The 17,869-nt window shown below is 33.3% G+C and overlaps 1 protein-coding gene across 1 annotated transcript; it reads right to left on the reverse strand.

The window, feature by feature from the left end:
* LOC132304459 (transcription termination factor MTEF18, mitochondrial-like) lies at positions 1 to 2,410 on the reverse strand. Its single transcript, XM_059802142.1, has one exon. The coding sequence runs from the start codon at positions 1,964 to 1,966 to the stop codon at positions 191 to 193; it is 1,776 nt and encodes a 591-aa protein (XP_059658125.1). The 5' UTR covers positions 1,967 to 2,410; the 3' UTR covers positions 1 to 190.
* Between the last annotated feature and the right edge of the window lie 15,459 nt (positions 2,411 to 17,869).

Here is a 17,869-nt window from a genome sequence, read left to right on the forward strand (position 1 = left end):
TACTAAAACCAAAAAAGAAATGGTTGCTTTTTATGTTTGGGCATAACACCCCATGAATATGTCAAAACACAGCAACTGAACCAAAGCAAAAATTCAGCAAACAAAACAAAGGTGGGGTGATCCGCTTATCATTCAAATAAAGGACACATAGCAAAAAAATATTTATACAAATAAAGGATAGAATTTGATCTTAGCTTGAAGGTAGGGAACTTTTAAACCTTTCCCACACGGCTGGACCTTCCAAATTGATATCCACAAAATATTTAACAAATCGTGCATCTGAACATGCAAGGATTGTGCTCAGAGACAATTTGAGCTTTGCTGCACCTCTCTTCCTTTGCCATAAATACATAGAAAATCTAAGATTGATTCTCTCCATATCGTAACACAAGTATGAAGGAAATGCCGCAACAGATTCTAGTGAATAACCTATGTTTCTCAAAAAATCAATCTTCTTCTCAAGCACGTCCTTGGACTGGTTCAGCACCGGTGGAGCTTGTTTAATCATATTTGATACAACATTGCAGTCCAAACCAGCTTGTACCAAGCAATCAAACCTCTCCTGTAACTGATCCCCTCTGCCTCGGAACTGTTTCAGAGCTTTTGTCATCTCGTCTGAGTTTTCAACATAACCCAATCTCAACAAGAATGCCGTTTTATCCAGAAACTTAGTTTGATTTTGGGACACTGCCTGTTCAATGCCATTAATACTCGATGTAGAAGCCAAGCTGAGCAACTTCATAGGGTCTTCCTTAATAATTTGACATAAACTATCTCTCTTCGCCCCTAAATTTCTCTTAACCGTTTTGGGTCCTTTCAGAGTGTGTGAACCCAGAAGTTGCATGTGTGCAGATACAATTTTTGCAATATCTTCTCTTTCCATTCTTATCTCAGACAGGAAACGCACTGCCTGCCAAAGATTCTTTGTGCACTTTGCTGATAGAATTTGAGGATTTTGTAAGAATGAAGAATAAACCACATTCATCTTAATACCCAATTTGAGTAATAGGCCGACTAATACATATAACCTTTTCCCAGAACCTTCAAACAATAATGTGGGATGTATTTTAAACAAATCCCCCATCTGTGTCTCGCTATAACCCACTTCACCGAGAAAACCCATTATGTCAAGCATTCTATTCCAGTTGTATGTGCTTTTGCTGGATAAATATTCTCCAATCCAAGCACTTCCGAATCCTAAACCTTTCAACTTTTCAAGAAGCAAAACGAAGTCCTTGTTAACACCACCAACCAGAATTGAAGGGCAGCAACTTACCAGCTTAATAACTGTGGATTTATTCAGACCTAATTCTTCATAAGCCCTGAGTTTAAAAGCCAATACCCCTTTATTATATCTGAGTATCTCATTTGCTTCCTTGTACATCTTACCAATCTTAGCACGAGGAATCCCATAACCACAAAGAACATGCAAGTTATCGACCATGACATGATCATCACTCAAAAACATCAAGTCCCTAGGAAGAAGTGGTAGAAGTTCAGATGGGGTCAACCCCAAACTCTCGAAGAATGGTTCAAATTCATTAATGGGGTTGTATCGAAGGAACTTTGACAAAGCCCTCAAAACATTTTGCTGGTTATCAACCCTAGAGAGCAACCTCTGAAGAAATTGAGGCGAGTTCTTGCTAACATGATCTGCATCTGAGAAGTCGAAGCTTCTAGTACAATGCAAATAATCAAAGAGTGCCTCTTGGGCCTCGGTCCTCGCAACCCGAGTAATTCGATTTCCAGCAAGAGAAATGGGTGAACTAGTAAATTCAGTAACAGAGGCTTTAGGATTTCGGGCAGGTCCAGAACTGCAAAAGTATTGAACTTGCAATGACATCAAAGATGGACCCTGGATACTACTGGGTTTTTCAGAAACACCAGGAGAAAGAAACAAGTGGTTGAGTTGGGATATCATTTCAGAGGTAAAAGATACCCTTTTACTGATTCTGCGAATTAACATGGCAAGTTGTGAAGCCCTAGCTACAATAAGAATGTATAGAATATGTGGTTCATTGATTTCTAGGTCAAGATTGTTTCTGGGTCATTCATACATCTTTCAATACAGCTGAAATGGAAAGTATAAAATGGGGGAAAAAGAATAAAAAAAACGCAACAGAAATTCTGAAATCTGAAGGGTATCAGATTGAGTTTTCGGTTCTCATACCTTACCCTTTTGAACTTCTTCGTTTAGGATTGGAGATCCAGCCTCTTCAAGAGCATTTGCTGCGAGCGATCTTTTGTGTGCGTATATATCTGCGGTGACAGAGTTCATCAAACAGTGACTTCAGCCAGTAAAACCCTAATGAGTGCTTTTTTTCTTTCTTTCTTTCTTTTCTTTTCTTTTTCTTTTTTTTTTTTTTTTTTTTTTTTTTTTAAAGTATAAAAAAACAAGTGAGATGCACATGGAATAACATAAATATGATTATATTTATAAATCATAAAATTTAAAATTTGATCAGATGAATTTTTTTTAATTATTATATAAGTTTATAGATATATTCTATTAGCAACTTAAATTGAATAGAAATTAAACTCAAATTTGAAATTTTATTTATGTAAAATTTTAAATATTCTATTATCTAAATATAAAAAAAATCAATAAAGGTCAAAAAAAAATAATTAAAATTTGTGATACCCCATAATTTCCATGTGTAGGTTGGCTAGGCCCACACCCAAAACCACGGGAATATCAAAACAATTTAGCATTTAAATGAACACAGAATACAAGAAGAAATAAAAAGAATAAATAATTCGTTGAATAATAAGTAAAAGTTTCTATTAATAACTCTCCAATGATTACAACTCGGGAATCCCGTAACTCAAGGACCCCTTAACCAAAATCCACTATTCATAAATTCATTAATAATTACTGAAGTATAATATCCTACTTTGAAGTAACATAGTCTTCTCTCTTACTCATCTTGTTCGATTGATCTGTTTAATTCATTCTGTTTATTGATTCTCATATCGTTGTACTCTTACTCCTTCCTGTAAGTCCAGATCCAAACAATAAGACCCGAGCCAAACAGTAAGACCCAGTGAGGCCTGAGTGAGACGGCATGAGCGGATGAGCGCGAGGATAGGGATTAGATACCACTTTAAGAGAATCATGAAGATAGTATGTTTTACCCAGTCAGTCAACACCAGATAGTTCTAGATAAGTAACCATGAATAGGTTATTCAGGTCTTCCTCTTCAATGAGTTCTAGATCCAGAACTAGCCTACCTCCCCCAGTTCCAAACATAGTCAATGAAGAAGAATACCAAATTGAAGATATTAGTTTAGATTTTAGTGATTAGATTATTCCACGTATTCCAACCAGATAAATCTACTAAACTAGTTTCTTTAAATCAACTTTTCTTAGTGATTACACAGTTAAAACAGTAGAACAAATTTACTCTTTATCTCGAGAACATGAAAAGTGCCAGTTACTTACTACTAAAGCAATCAAGAGACATAAAGATCGTGGATCCAATTTCATCCACATAGGTCTGGTCCAAGTGGCCATTAATCCATTTGGTGGTGCTGGTCTCAATGCCTCAGTACTCTTAGCCCTCCGGGATGCTAGATTGCTAGATTATGATGATAGTCTCTTAGGAATAGTCGAAACTAGTCTCTATAATGGTCCAGTTCATTTTAATTGCTATCCAGATCTAACCCTCAGCTTAACTGATCCTCACATATTAAAGGCATTAACCCTTAATATTAAAACTTCTGGTTATAGAATGCTCCAGGATCACAACCTCTAGGTCTTATCTATCGGATCTATTATAAGACAAGATGAACTAATCTCAACATAAAGGTAATGAAAAAAGATACTAAAGGACATACTCTATTAATTGAGAGTAGTTCTTCTGATGCTAATATTTAACTCAAGAAAACTATTGCTTGGAAAGATATTTTTTTACCAAATAAATAGATTCTTGAGAATGAAAACCATCCAGTTAAAATACAAAATGATATCTGCAGTCTTGATAGAGTCCAGGAATATCTTGACGGAACAGTCAGAATAAGTTTTGATGAACAACGCCTTCTGACTCGCTCTCGTCCTTCCACTTCCTCTAGACAAGATATTGACAAAGACAGTGAAGCAGTCCCTCCTCTTGCAAGAAAGAATTCAAAACTTAATCCTCAGTTTAAAGACATTAAGTTAAAATGCATTCAGATTGAAGAACAAGTTAGTCATCCTTGTTATGAGCAAACTCCTCCAGCCAATAACAAGTCTCAGTCTGCACCAAATTCCCCTTCACAATCTGATTTCATTAGTAACCTTAACCCAATAGATCCTTCGTTAAATACTATTAGTAAACCTTTTAAATATAATCCCTCCAAGTTATATGATGAATATTCCTCCCCAGAAAATAAACTAAAAAGGAAAAACTTCAGACAGTCACATAATGAGAAAGAACGCAATAAAGTGCTTCATCATTGGTAAAGGTTCATGATAGATCATCGAATAAAAATCAAGTTATTTGATTATCTCGAAAATTGTCATAATCAAGTCAATGTACTGACTAAAACCAATTGGAAAAAACCTGATAAATCAGTAATTTCCTCCTCCCATCCTCCACTAGACTCCATAACCCTAGATCATATGGGAACAGAGATTCCCGTCTCTCCTTTAAAAGTCACTACCACAGTCACTGATAACGACACACGGAAAATCATTAAACAAAATAATTTTACTAATCAATATTTACATACTATTGGGACTCAACTTGATAAGATTGAACTTTCCCTCACTCAGCCTACCATTACCCCCGTTGCCTCTAACCCCCTTGAGTCACCCATTATTTCTATGCCTATACATAGAAAAGATCTCCCCAAAGGCCTTCCTGATCCTTCAGTCATTCTCCAGATCGAGACCCTTCTCAAAACCATGGAGAAAGGCAAAGCTATTAAAGAAGACAAAACAATCACTATTATTCATAATACTGATACTTCTGATAGTCCTTCTTCCACCTCTAGTTACCCCTCTGATATCCAGTAAATCGAACATGTTTTTTCTAACCTAGAAATTAATCGATTAGTCAATAAACGCGTTAATCCAACTAGTCTTACAAAAAATTGGTACCCCAGGCCGACACCTCCTCATCTTCAATATGAAGAAAGAAACATTCAAAATCAATTTTCTGTCTCTTCAGAGGAACTTTATGAATGGAATATTGATGGGTTATCCGAACAAGAAATCCTTAACAAACTCAGCTATATTTCCGTGGTAGCTAATAACTATGTTACTACACATAATCTTAGTCAACCAAAAATAGTTGATCTTCTTGCTTCAGGATTTTCAGGGATGTTAAAATCTTGGTGGGATAAACATCTACCTGAAGATTCCCGAACACAAATCAAAATTGCTATTCAAAAGGATAATGATGGTCTTCCCATTTTTGATGAAACCATAGGTCGTGCTATTCTTGATGGTGTGAATACCCTTGTTTATACCATAGTTTACCATTTTATAGGCACTCCAAGTAACATCACCTCCAGAATACATGACCAGCTTACCAATCTCTCTTGTCCGACCATGAGTGATTTTAGATGGTATAAAGAATGTATTCTTATCTAGAGTTATGATGAGAGATGATAGTAACAAACCATTCTGGAAAGAAAAATTCATTAATGGATTACCTAACCTCTTTGCTCATAAGATTAAAGATACTCTTAGTAAAGTCATAGGAAACATTGATTATGATACTCTCACTTATGACAATATCATCAGCCTAATCCAGAAGGAAGGACTAAGGATGTGTATTGATATGAAAATTAGTAACCAATTACAAAATGATAGGAAAAGAGCTAAATATGAAATGGAAACCTTTTGTGAACAATATGATCTTCCACCTATAGCTCCCTCTAGACAAAACCCCAAATCACAAAAGAAGAGTTACAAAAGTTACCGCAGACATTACAAAAACAGGAAACCAGTCTTTCCAAAAAATGAATACTATTCTGAAAAGCCTAAACCTAAAAAGAAGTTTAGTAAAAAGGTTTTTAAGAAAAAGAATACCCCCACTACCAGAGATATTAGTAAAGTTAAATGTCACAAATGTGGTCGTCTGGGTCACTTTGCAAAAGATTGCTATGCAAAAACAAAGATCAATCAGTTACAAATCCCTAGTGAGATTAAAGAATCCATTTACTAAATTCTTCAGTTAAAAGATACCAATGATAGTAGTAGTGATCCAGAAGTTGGTTTCTGTAATACCCCTAATTTAAAAATGGATATAATTGGAATTTTACTGTTTATTTTATTATTTTCATTATTTTTTTTTTATATTATTTTTGGGAGCTTACGTGGCTATGTGTTGATATGTTTATTTAATTTAATTAATTATTGATTTGCATTTATTATTTGCGATTTGAATTAGTTAGATGGATTTAATTGCTTTATGTGAATTATTTGAATTATTTAAATTGTTAATTATATTGTTCTATTTCTTTTTCCACTATGATAAGATTAGGTTTGTGTTTTAATGTTATTATCACCCTCAATTATGCAGCCGACGTTGGTATAATATAGATTGGTTTATGGGCCAAATAAATCATTTAGGGTTTAATGGAACCTAGAATTGGTGGTCTATAAATATACCAGTGATGTTCTGCCTAGGGTTGAGGGTTATATTCACGATATAGAAAAGGCAGAAGTAATTTGGGAAAAGTCTGGGAAGCAACAGAGAGGGAAGAAACAAAGAGGGTTGGCCAGAGACTTTAGGACGATGTCGGTGTAAGGCAAGTTCTAATCCTATCTCTATTCCTTAAACTTGTGTTCTTTGCATGTCTAATTCAACTTCAGGATTAAATAAGAATCAAACTTAAACTGGATTACATGTCTCTGTTATATTTCACTGAAGGTAGCCATGAGTTATACTACTTGTTTTATGGTTTTACGTATTTCAACACATAAAATAATTCACGAAACGGGATGTATGATGCATGTGAATTAATATATAAGGAATTAAATTAGCTTGTAACACTGGAAAATATTAATTTTAAACTATTTGCATGTTTAGGATCGTTTGCAACTGTATACATTTTTCATGTTTCGTATTGGCTTGTTTTACTTCGTTTTTAATTTTTCTGTCCTAATTAGGATGGATTTAAGATTAAAGGTTTTAACATATCTGGGGCATTGGAACTTAATTTTAATCAGTAGAAATCATTAGAGTTAAGGACTGATCAAACAAGACGTCACCGGAGAAGATATAGTTGACGAGATGGAGCAGAGAGGAGGGGAGAAGTTGGAGGCGGCTCCAAAAGGTTTTGGAGCCGGCTCAAAGTAACTCGGAGGTGGCTCCAAGTGGTTTTGGAGCCTGCTCCATCTAGGTTGGAGGCGGCTCCAACTTGTTTGGAGCAACCCCTTTTCAGTTCTTCAGTTTCCTGAGTTTTTGGACGACTGTTTGGGCTGTGGTGCTCAGATTTTGGGATTTTTAAATTCTGGCAGGAGCTATATTGAGGTGTTTTGAGATGATCTAAGTTCATATTATAACTTTCAAGAGTTGATTACTGAGTATTAAAACACCATTGTTCAGGGTGATACAGAACATAAGTCGGAATATGAAAATCCGGATACTGTCATTGGAGATGAAGAGTTTAATCGCTTAAAAAAACTAATTTAGCAGATTACTATGGATGGTTACAATATGTTAATCATGGAACAGTGGCAGGAACAAGTATGTTTAAGTTTAAATTACTGCTAGCTACGGATTAACTGACATATAGAATTTAACTCGTTTCAGTTTTTGAGCATAAAGAAATGTTAAGTCGATTGTTGTTTTGATGTCATATTTAATTCCAATTGTTGTTTTTAAACCATTGGGATGCTATTTGGTATTAATAAGACCCTTAGGATCAGTTTTAGAAACCAACTGAAGGGTAGAAAGTGGTTGGGGTCCAAGCAGATCATCGGAAACGAAGAAAGAAGCGGACCAGTGGGCTTCCCCCTTTTAGAGGCGGCTCCAAAATATTTTGGAGGTGGCTCCAAGCACTTTGAGCCTGCTCCAAAAGCTTTTGGAGCCTGCTCAATGTTGGTTTGAGCCTGCTCTATTTATTTTTAAAGCAGGCTCTTTCCATTTTAATGCGTACTGTAGGTTTTTAGCTACTGTTTGGGCACTTGGGGTTTCTGAACAGTTTTGAAACTTTAATGGGGTTTTCAATAATTATTTTAGGATGAAATTAAGGTCTTATATTGTATAAAATACCCTCTTTGTATTAATAGAATTAACAGTACGTTATTTGACACCTTTGCATGCGGTTAACGGCTGGAAGGAGATTTACTGATTAGTTTTAATCTGACAGTTTAGGGTGCTATAAAATGATTCTAAATTTATTTTAAATGCATTGTGAAGTCTTTTAATTAATAAATTGGACTTATGGCATAGGGTGTGGTTCTGTGCTAAAAGATAAAACAGAAGATAAGTATACAACTTAGTACGCTATTACCGGATGGAAGGAATTAAATTGCTTAAATTAATTTTGCGATTTATTGGACTATAATATGATTATAGAACTTATTTTAAATACATGATAGAGTCATTGTTATATTAAATTGGAACTATGCATGTTCTGAATGTTAATTGTTAGAATATTAAATTCTTTGATGCAATTACATGGATTAAAATTGGATTTTAATTGCGAGATTTTTAATCTTCTTTCTGCAATTATTTGGATTTTAGTTTTGGATTGTAAATTGCTAAACTGTTATGTATCGGTTGTAATTTACATGGTTTTGGATTTAAATTGCTGAAACACTAATACTTTTCTGCAATGGTAGGAATATTTGGTTTTGGACTGTAAATTACTGGCTTATTATTTATTGTAATTTACACGGATATGGAGGATTGTATGCACCGGTATGGGACGGTAACATACTAGGTATGGTTTAGCTCAAAGCGCTAATTCCTACCTTATGGATGTTAATTGGTGAACAGTTTTACTTGTTTTATCAATTATATGGATTTTGTAGATTGTATGCGCCGGTATGGGACGGTGGCATACTAGGGACCGACTGATTCAAAATACTCAGTCCAACCTATTTTGGAATAAGGGCACGGGTTATTAAATAAAATCCTCCTTATATTTATGAGTCGGTGCGGTTGAATACGCCGAATGACTTACTGGATTTATTGTGGATGGTTAGGAACGGAGTTTAAATATAGTTTTATGATACCGCGATGTGAGCTTGAGTCTCAGCGTCGACGGTTAGGGTGCATATATGCAATAGGATGCGTAGCTGGCTGTGAGGGTTGAGGTATACCCTGTTTAGGTTTAGGTACTCATGCCCACCTATGGGTGCGTTTTTGCATGTTGCATTCTATTCAGGTTGAGACCCTCTTCATAGCCCAGTGAGAGTCCTGTAGTGTGAATATACATACGTACGGACTATTAGCTATGGTTGAGTTGGTTAGAATGTATATGCGTATCGAGTCTCTGCTTGGATTGTAGTAGATTAGAACTTATTCGTGGGCCTGACCCACTACTATTTTTCAGGTACTCATCAGTTCCAGACTTAGACTTGTTCGTACTGAGCAGAGACGGTAACTCACTCTACCGACGACGTAGGAGTATTCCTCATGGTTTAGCATTGGATTTCTTTTCAGTTGTTCATTTTTCAGTATTGGATTTTTAGTAGGGGTCCACGAGTTGGATTCCCGAATTGTATTAGAAGTGGAGAAGAAGTTGGATGTATCAAACTAGTTCTTATTTATAAAATTTTTATTTCTGAGGATTTTCAATAAAGGATATTCGTTTTAGTTTCTTTTCAGCAAAATTTTTATTCGTTCCTATTATATTAATTGTATTCTGTGTTCGTTAATTGCTAATTGGTTTGATGTCCTCGGGTAATCGGGCATCGGCCTAGCCAACCCGCATCTGGAAATCCGGGGGTATCACAGTTCCTCCTCCCAGTCATCTGATACTTCTCCTAGTTCCTCCAATATTACACTAGGATGTAAAGATAGTTGCTGCAATCCTAATAAGTCACTTAATGTCCTCACAAAAAATGATGAACAAGAACATCTACTTATTAATTTAATTAGTAAGGTAGATGACCCTGAGTTAAAAACCCTATATCTTGAAAAACTTAAGATATTATTAGGCAACCCCGAACCTGAAGCCCCAACAATTAGTAAACCCAATTTTAGTCTATATAAAACTTTAGGATGGTTTAATAACAAACCAAAAGAAGTCACCATTCAAGACCTTCAAGCAGAAATTAACATAATAAAAACTGAGATTAAAAATCTCAAGATAGATCACCAAGTTATGAAAAATGATATTCAGGAATTAAAACAAAATCCTGCTTTTTGCTTTACAGGAAAAGAATCTTCTGAATCCTCTGAAGAAGAAACTTCTATTCATTCGGTAGATTTAAAACATTCAAAACATTCAAAATATTCTGAAATTTCTAAAAAATTCCAAACATTGAGTCACATTTCATTTCAAAAATGGTATGCTAAAGTTACCCTTATTATCAACAAAGATTTTAAACTTGAAGTCGTTGCTTTGATTGATACATGGGCTGATCTTAATTGCATTTAGGAAGGTCTCATACCAACTAAATACTATGAGAAAACATCTGAAAGGCTAAGTTCCGCTAATGGAAGTAAAATGGACATAAAATACAAGTTATCTAAAGCTCATATTTACCAAAACAATGTATGTTTTAAGACGTCTTTTGTCTTGGTAAAAAATATGACTTATAAATTAATTTTAGGAGTTCCCTTCATTTATCTCCTCTATCCCTTTACTATGGATAATGAATGATTAGTTACTCGACCTTTTGGACAAGAAGTCCAGTTTAAGTTCCTTAGTCCTCCTTTCAGGAAGGAGTTAAAATCAGTTATCGATTCTTCTGCTTCAAAAACACTAAATTTATTACATAACAAAACTCAACAGTTGAGTTTTTTAAAAGAAGAAGTCAATTACAAAAGAATTGATGTTCAGTTAACTGAACCAGCTCTCCAAACAAAAATTCTAGATTTTGAACAACAAATTAAAAATACAGTTTGTTCTGATCTACCCACTGCTTTTTGGCACCGAAAAAGACATTCTGTGAAGTTACCTTACATCCAAGGCTTTAGGAGACGACATATTCCTACTAAAGCTAGACCAATTCAAATGAGCCCTGAAGTCATGGAATTTTGTAAAAAAGAAATTAACGATCTTTTACATAAGAAGATTATTAAAAAGAGTAAGTCACCTTGGTCGTGTCTAGCTTTCTATGTTCAGAAAAATTCTGAAATAGAAAGAGGTGTTCCCCGCTTAGTCATCAATTACAAACCCCTAAATAAGGTCTTAGAATGGATTAGGTATCCTATTCCCAATAAAAAAGATCTTATTAGTTGCCTTAGTCAAGCAGTTATTTTCTCCAAATTTGATATAAAGTCAAGATTTTGGCAAATTCGCCTTCGCAAGAAAGATAGATACAAAACTGCCTTCACTACTCCATTTGGTCATTATGAATGGAAAGTAATGCCCTTTGGATTGAAAAATGCTCCTAGTGAATTCCAAAATATCATGAATGATATTTTCAATCCTTACAGTCATTTTTCCATTGTTTATATTGATGATGTGCTTATTTATTCCAAGTCAATTAATAAACACTAGAAACATTTGAAATCGTTTCTGGCCACAATTCAAAAGAATGGTCTCGTTGTTTCTGTTACAAAAATCAAGTTATTTCAAACCAATATTAGGTTTTTAGGTTATCATATCTATCAAGGCCAGATTCGTCCTATTGATAGGTCTCTCCAATTTGCAGATAAATTCCCAGACCAGATTCTGGAAAAGTCACAACTCCAGCGATTCTTAGGGTTTCTAATTACATTGCTGATTTTACAAAGATCTTCCCAAGCAATGCAAGCCCCTATTTGATCGGCTTCAAAGCATCCCTCCTCCATGGACCTCTGCCCATACTGATATAGTTAAATCTATTAAGCGTTATGTCAAGTCTTTACCTTGTCTTGGCATTCCAACTACTGGTTCTTTCAAAATAATCGAAACTGATGCCTTTGACATTGGATATGGTGGCATTCTCAAGCAACAAGTCAGTCCAAATGCACCTGAATAATTAGTTCGATTCCATTCTGGTATTTGGACAAAAGTACAAAGTAACTATAGTACTATTAAGAAAGAAATTTTATCTATTGTTTTATGTATTAGTAAATTTCAAGATGATATTTTAAATCAAAAAATTTTAGTCAGAGTTGATTGTCTTTTGGAAAAAGATGTTGCAAATATTGCTTCTAAACAGATTTTTGCCCGATGGCAAGCTATTTTAAGTATATTTGATTTTGATATAGAATATATCAAAAAAAGTAACAATTCTATTCCAGATTTTCTTACAAGGGAATTCTTGCAAAAATCTGATGGCAGACAAACAGCCTCCCCAGAGGCCCCAAATAGTTAAACCTTTTGACATTGGCTTTGGCAAAGCCCCAGTCACCAGATCACAAACCCTGTCACAATCCTCTGCTTTAGCAGTCACCAATAGATTCTAACCACTTTCTACACCTCCTAATTACAAATCAGCCTTAGTTGATCCTACTTCTGATCCCTACTTAGACTCCACCAAATTCCAGTCACAAATACCTAATTACACAAAGTCACCCAGCGATTATATCGAAAAACCTTATTCTCCTTTATTCTATATAGAGCCTTCACTGAGTCACTTCACCGACCCTGTAGAATTAGTCAAAGATTATTTCCCTCCTAATCTACATTATTGTGCCAGTCAGCCCTTCAAGTCATTACAATTCTACAAGAATATTTTATATTCTACTCATTCTATCCGGATTAACCCAATTTATGATAAAAACAACCCCAAGAAAGTTATTTACCATTCACTCTACATCATTCAGATCATGTCTCTGAAAGATTGGGGATCCCACCCAGCATTAACCAAACCATTACCTGATCATGACTATTCCTACAATTATCATGATTATATGACAGCTTGGTCTGTTATTCTACTTCACCAGAATCCATCATTCACCCATTCATAGTTCCTTTGTTTTAATAACAAATTTAATTACAAAGCACCAATTCCTACTTGGTTTCTTAAATGGTGGTTATGGTTTGGTTCCATTCCAGAAATCCTCCCTTCTATTCTCGCAGATCAAGTCAAATATTTCCACACAGTCTACAAAGTCAGTAAACACAACTCCCAGTTCCCGATTCTCTTTCTATTTTCTTGTAAGTACAAGATTCCCTGGATTTTCAAATGGTTATATGACATTCAGGCAAATACAGTCATTCGTCGCCACTATGTAAAATGGTGGGATGCTTTCAAAATCGCCAGGATTCTTGATTATATCAAAGAAGAATTCCCAGCTCCAGTAATAGTTGCTCCAGTCATAGTCACTCCTCTACTACAACAAGTTACTCAGCCAAGGCAATTAGGCTCTACCCTTACTTCAAAGTCACGAAAATCCACTTCCAAATTAGAGTTGGATTCACTCAAGAAAATGGCAGCAGATTTAACTAATCGCATCCACAAGATGTCACAAGAAGAAGAAGAAGAAGCTAATACCTCATCTACTGAGGAATCTAGTTACCCAGTTACCAACTTATATGATGACTCAGTATTTCAAGATAGTCAAAATCCCTACGATGATCCTTACTGAGGGTTTTTGGGAAAAAGTCACCATTGCTACAGTAACAAGTCAAAATCACTATTTCAACAGTAATTGTCGGCAGAACTACTATTTCTACAGTATCCTGACAAAGTACTGTTCATCTACAGTAACCGCCAGCACAAAACGACAGGAACAGTAATTTACTATTCATGAACAGTCACAGTTGCCTCAAAAGTCAAAAGTTACTTTTCAAAAGCCGGGAATCATGCTGGAAATCAGGCTCAAGAATCTCACAACAGGGAAGCAGCTCAGCTATAAATGCAGTGCTCAATCGCATTGTAATTCAGGCTTCGTTTTGAGAGAGAATTCAGGCTTCATTATATTTTCTCATTGTAATATTCAGTTCAGTTCTTTTGTATCCTTCCTAAGTGTAATACAACAACAATATACTGTATACATCAGACTATTATCAGTTACATTAAGTTTGTAAGTCATTTTTAGTTAATATTCAGTTAATATTCTGTTGTAATTATTTTCAGTAATACAAGTATACACTACACTAATCACCTTCTCTAATAAAATTTAATAAATACATAAATAGGTTTATTAAATTCTCAAATCCAATAAAACAATGATTAAATATTAATCATACCTAGACCATTCCACAATTTCTTTTAAAGAAAAGTTCATTAACCTCAATCCCGTCCTAAACAGTTAATTTAAACATTTAAACAATATAATTAAATAATATTATATTTAATCCAAACTCAATAATGATTTAATTATTTAAATCCCAAAACCAATATCTAGGTTTTGACAATTCATCCATGTCTCCACCAATATTATTTTATTAATACACATAAAGTAATACACTAACCTATAATGACTAGATTATTCTAATTTAAGAATATCTAGTCCTTATCCAACCTATTTATACAATAACTACAGATAAAGTTTTAATCATCTAACACATCGTAACTTAATTACGCTTTGGCAAATCAACCATGCCCTTATAAATATAATTATTTATATATTGGCAACTTAACCATGCCTCCTTAAGTATATTTAATTATACATTGGCAAATCAACCATGCCATTAAAAATATATTTATTTATATATTGACAACTCAACCATGCCTTCTTAAGTATATATATTTATACTTTTAAACTTGGCAACTCATCTATGCGTCCTATTTATATTTTATTCATACATATACTTAGGCAATATAATTACGCCTTTGGCAACTTATTCATACCTACAATTCAACCATGTATCAAACCTTAAAAGTAAATTTATTAACCAACCAATTCATACATAAGCAAATTAACTTATCAACAAAACAACTTATACCTAGGCATTACATGCATATCAAATGCATATAATTAATTTAATAATCAGCCTATCCATATATACCAAATAAGACTAATGATACTAACCATCTTAAATAATATATACAACATATACACATCTATCATTTTGATATATACATATGTATAACACCTTCCAAATATATATACATATATATCAATATATATATATATATATATATAGATATATATATGTATGTATGTATGTACCCATCTTTCCATACTTATCCTAAACAATTAAACCATATATACACATATATAATTTAAATATAAATATATTCACTTCCTCCCGTCACGTAATATTAATTAAGTATATTACTGAAAAATGCAACTAAAAATATCGTAACATACTACAGCTCTCAAACACCTAAAACACCTCATCTTTTAATTGATGTTAACATTAATAAGCTCGAAATCAACTCTGGGACATCAATGGACGCTACAACAACCTCCCAGGGCATTAAACCCCTATGCACGCGCCCCCACGCGCTGCCACATGACACCAAACACCTCTCACACGCTTCCACGCGCCACTCCTAGCTAGCAATGGTCACACGCGCTCCCATGCGCTGCTCTTTCTTTTTGGATGACATGGCTTCTTATGGTTGGTTATTCCTCTCTCTTTTTGTGAAACGCGAAGCACTGGATCATCTCACCGCGAATCCATGCACCTGTGCTACACCTTATCAATCTCTCTTTGATCAAGCCACATTAATGGCTCTAATCTGTGGTACACCGAATTCCCATGTATCCACACTACAACAAATCAATCTACTTAACATTTAAAGTAATCTAATGGACTATATCAATTTATGTACCATCTTCATATACACCTGCCCATACCGAATCATCTATTAATTATCAGGACCATCCTGTGGTCCTAATTTGAGGCGCACCTAAATGCTATGTGCTGCGACGCACTGTAGTGCACCCCTTATTGGAGGCGCGATTCCTGCCCCAGCGTATATATATGCTGTATATATATATATATCCAAACAAATAATAGGAAAATTAATCTAATTAATTCCAAAAAAATATAAAAATACCAGAAAATTTTTAAAAATTATCAGAAATTCCATAAACCCTAATTAATCATCTTAGGTCACAGATCAAGCCTAACAATTATTTTAAATATATACAACCTATGTATATAATTAAAATCCAACCATTCCAAAAAAAAAAATAATAATAATAATAAAACATGCTTTTCATACTTCAATTTAATCCTAATTTAATCAAATACAACTAACTTAATATTTTCCTATTAATCCGTCATAACTTTGATTAATCCGTTCTAATAAAGATTTAAATTAATAATTTAATTAAAGTATTGATACTCAAGGTGAAATATTTATGAGTTCTAGGAGGAAAGATAGAGAAAACTCACCTGTGGGTTTCGAAACGAAACCGACGCTTCAAGCTTGACTGTCTCCTCCAATCCCAACGTCCTCCTTTTCAGATCCGGCCTCCTCCTTGTCAACCCTTCTTCTTCTTCTCTCTTTGTCTCTCTTATTTTCCTAATGTGTAAAACTTTTAACCATAAAGCCTTATGTGTATATTTATACACATTAGAATCCAAATCCTATTTCTACTACGACTACGAAATAGAATAATAATCTCTAAATAATATATTACATATATAAACATATTATATATATATATATATATATATATATATATATATATATATTCTTCCATAACACATATTAATTAATTATATTTATATATAATTAAATATATACATTTATAATTAATACAAAATTGATCATTTAAATAATCAAATAACTACAGGCCTTATTAATTAACTCAATAAGGCTTCATACAAGTCCAAGACCACATCTTTTGGTTCAACTTCCCTTAAGCCCACATCTAATTATTTTAAATAAAACAAATAATTAAACAAATACTTAAATTAAAATAACTAATTACACGAAACACCTTAACAAACATAAATTTACAACTAAGTCACACCATACCAAGAAAAACAATACCCAATAATTTAATCAATAATCAAGTGCACACACAACAATCATCATATATAAACACGAAATATAATTTAATTAAAAATAATAATAATTAATCTAAGCACTCAATTAAAACAAATCAATTAAAAATTAAAATAAACGCAATTAATTCAAATTAAATCAGGTAAATCATTAAAAATAAAATAAAAATAATTAATCATAATTTAATAAATCATTTAAATTATCGGGGTATTACAAAATTATAATACAATAGAAGAAAATTTGAAAAAAAAAATTATTTTAATTAAAAACTATAATTTGAACAAATCATTACCAACTTTATGAAACAGAATTAACAATAGCAGAATTAATATACTACATGTTCTTAAGCACGTTCATTAATTGTGTGATCGTTTTTTTTAAATCAATAAATACTAGTATATAGAAAGCAAAATTAAAAAATAATGGTAAAGGTAAAATCAATAGAATAATATTCAAATAGAATAGAAGGAAAATATAGTCATATTATTATTATTTTTTTTTTTTTTTTTTTTTTTTTAGATCAAGTCTTTCATCATAAAAGTAAAAATATATAATAAAATCAAATTTGGACACGAAATTGTTTTTGTTGCTTTGTGGACCTTGTGATGTCAATATGCATGAGGTTGTCCTTCATAGTCACGAGGCTTCCCTCCATAGCAAAATTGACATATAAACTTGTAAAGTATAAATTAATAACATGAGCCAATACATATAAGGATAACTAAATTAAGTTGATATATAAAGATAAAAAATAAAAAAAAAAATGATATATAAAGACAAAAAAAAATTGATAAAATTGTCGAGGTGGTCCCTCCTTCGTAGTCACGAGACTCCCTCCTTGAAAAAATTGATATATAAAAATAATAATAATAATAATAATAATAATGTTTAAAAATTGCAAGAAAATTGAAC

This window comes from Cornus florida, unplaced genomic scaffold (assembly GCF_030987335.1).
Source record: "Cornus florida cultivar Cherokee Brave unplaced genomic scaffold, ASM3098733v1 CherokeeBrave_3.0.0_Hap2_Chr01, whole genome shotgun sequence".
Lineage (NCBI taxonomy): Eukaryota > Viridiplantae > Streptophyta > Magnoliopsida > Cornales > Cornaceae > Cornus > Cornus florida.

Coding starts and splice junctions, on each gene's coding strand:
- LOC132304459 (XM_059802142.1), bottom strand. CDS start 1,966: ATGTTAATTCGCAGAATCAGTAAAAGGGTATCTTTTACCTCTGAAATG.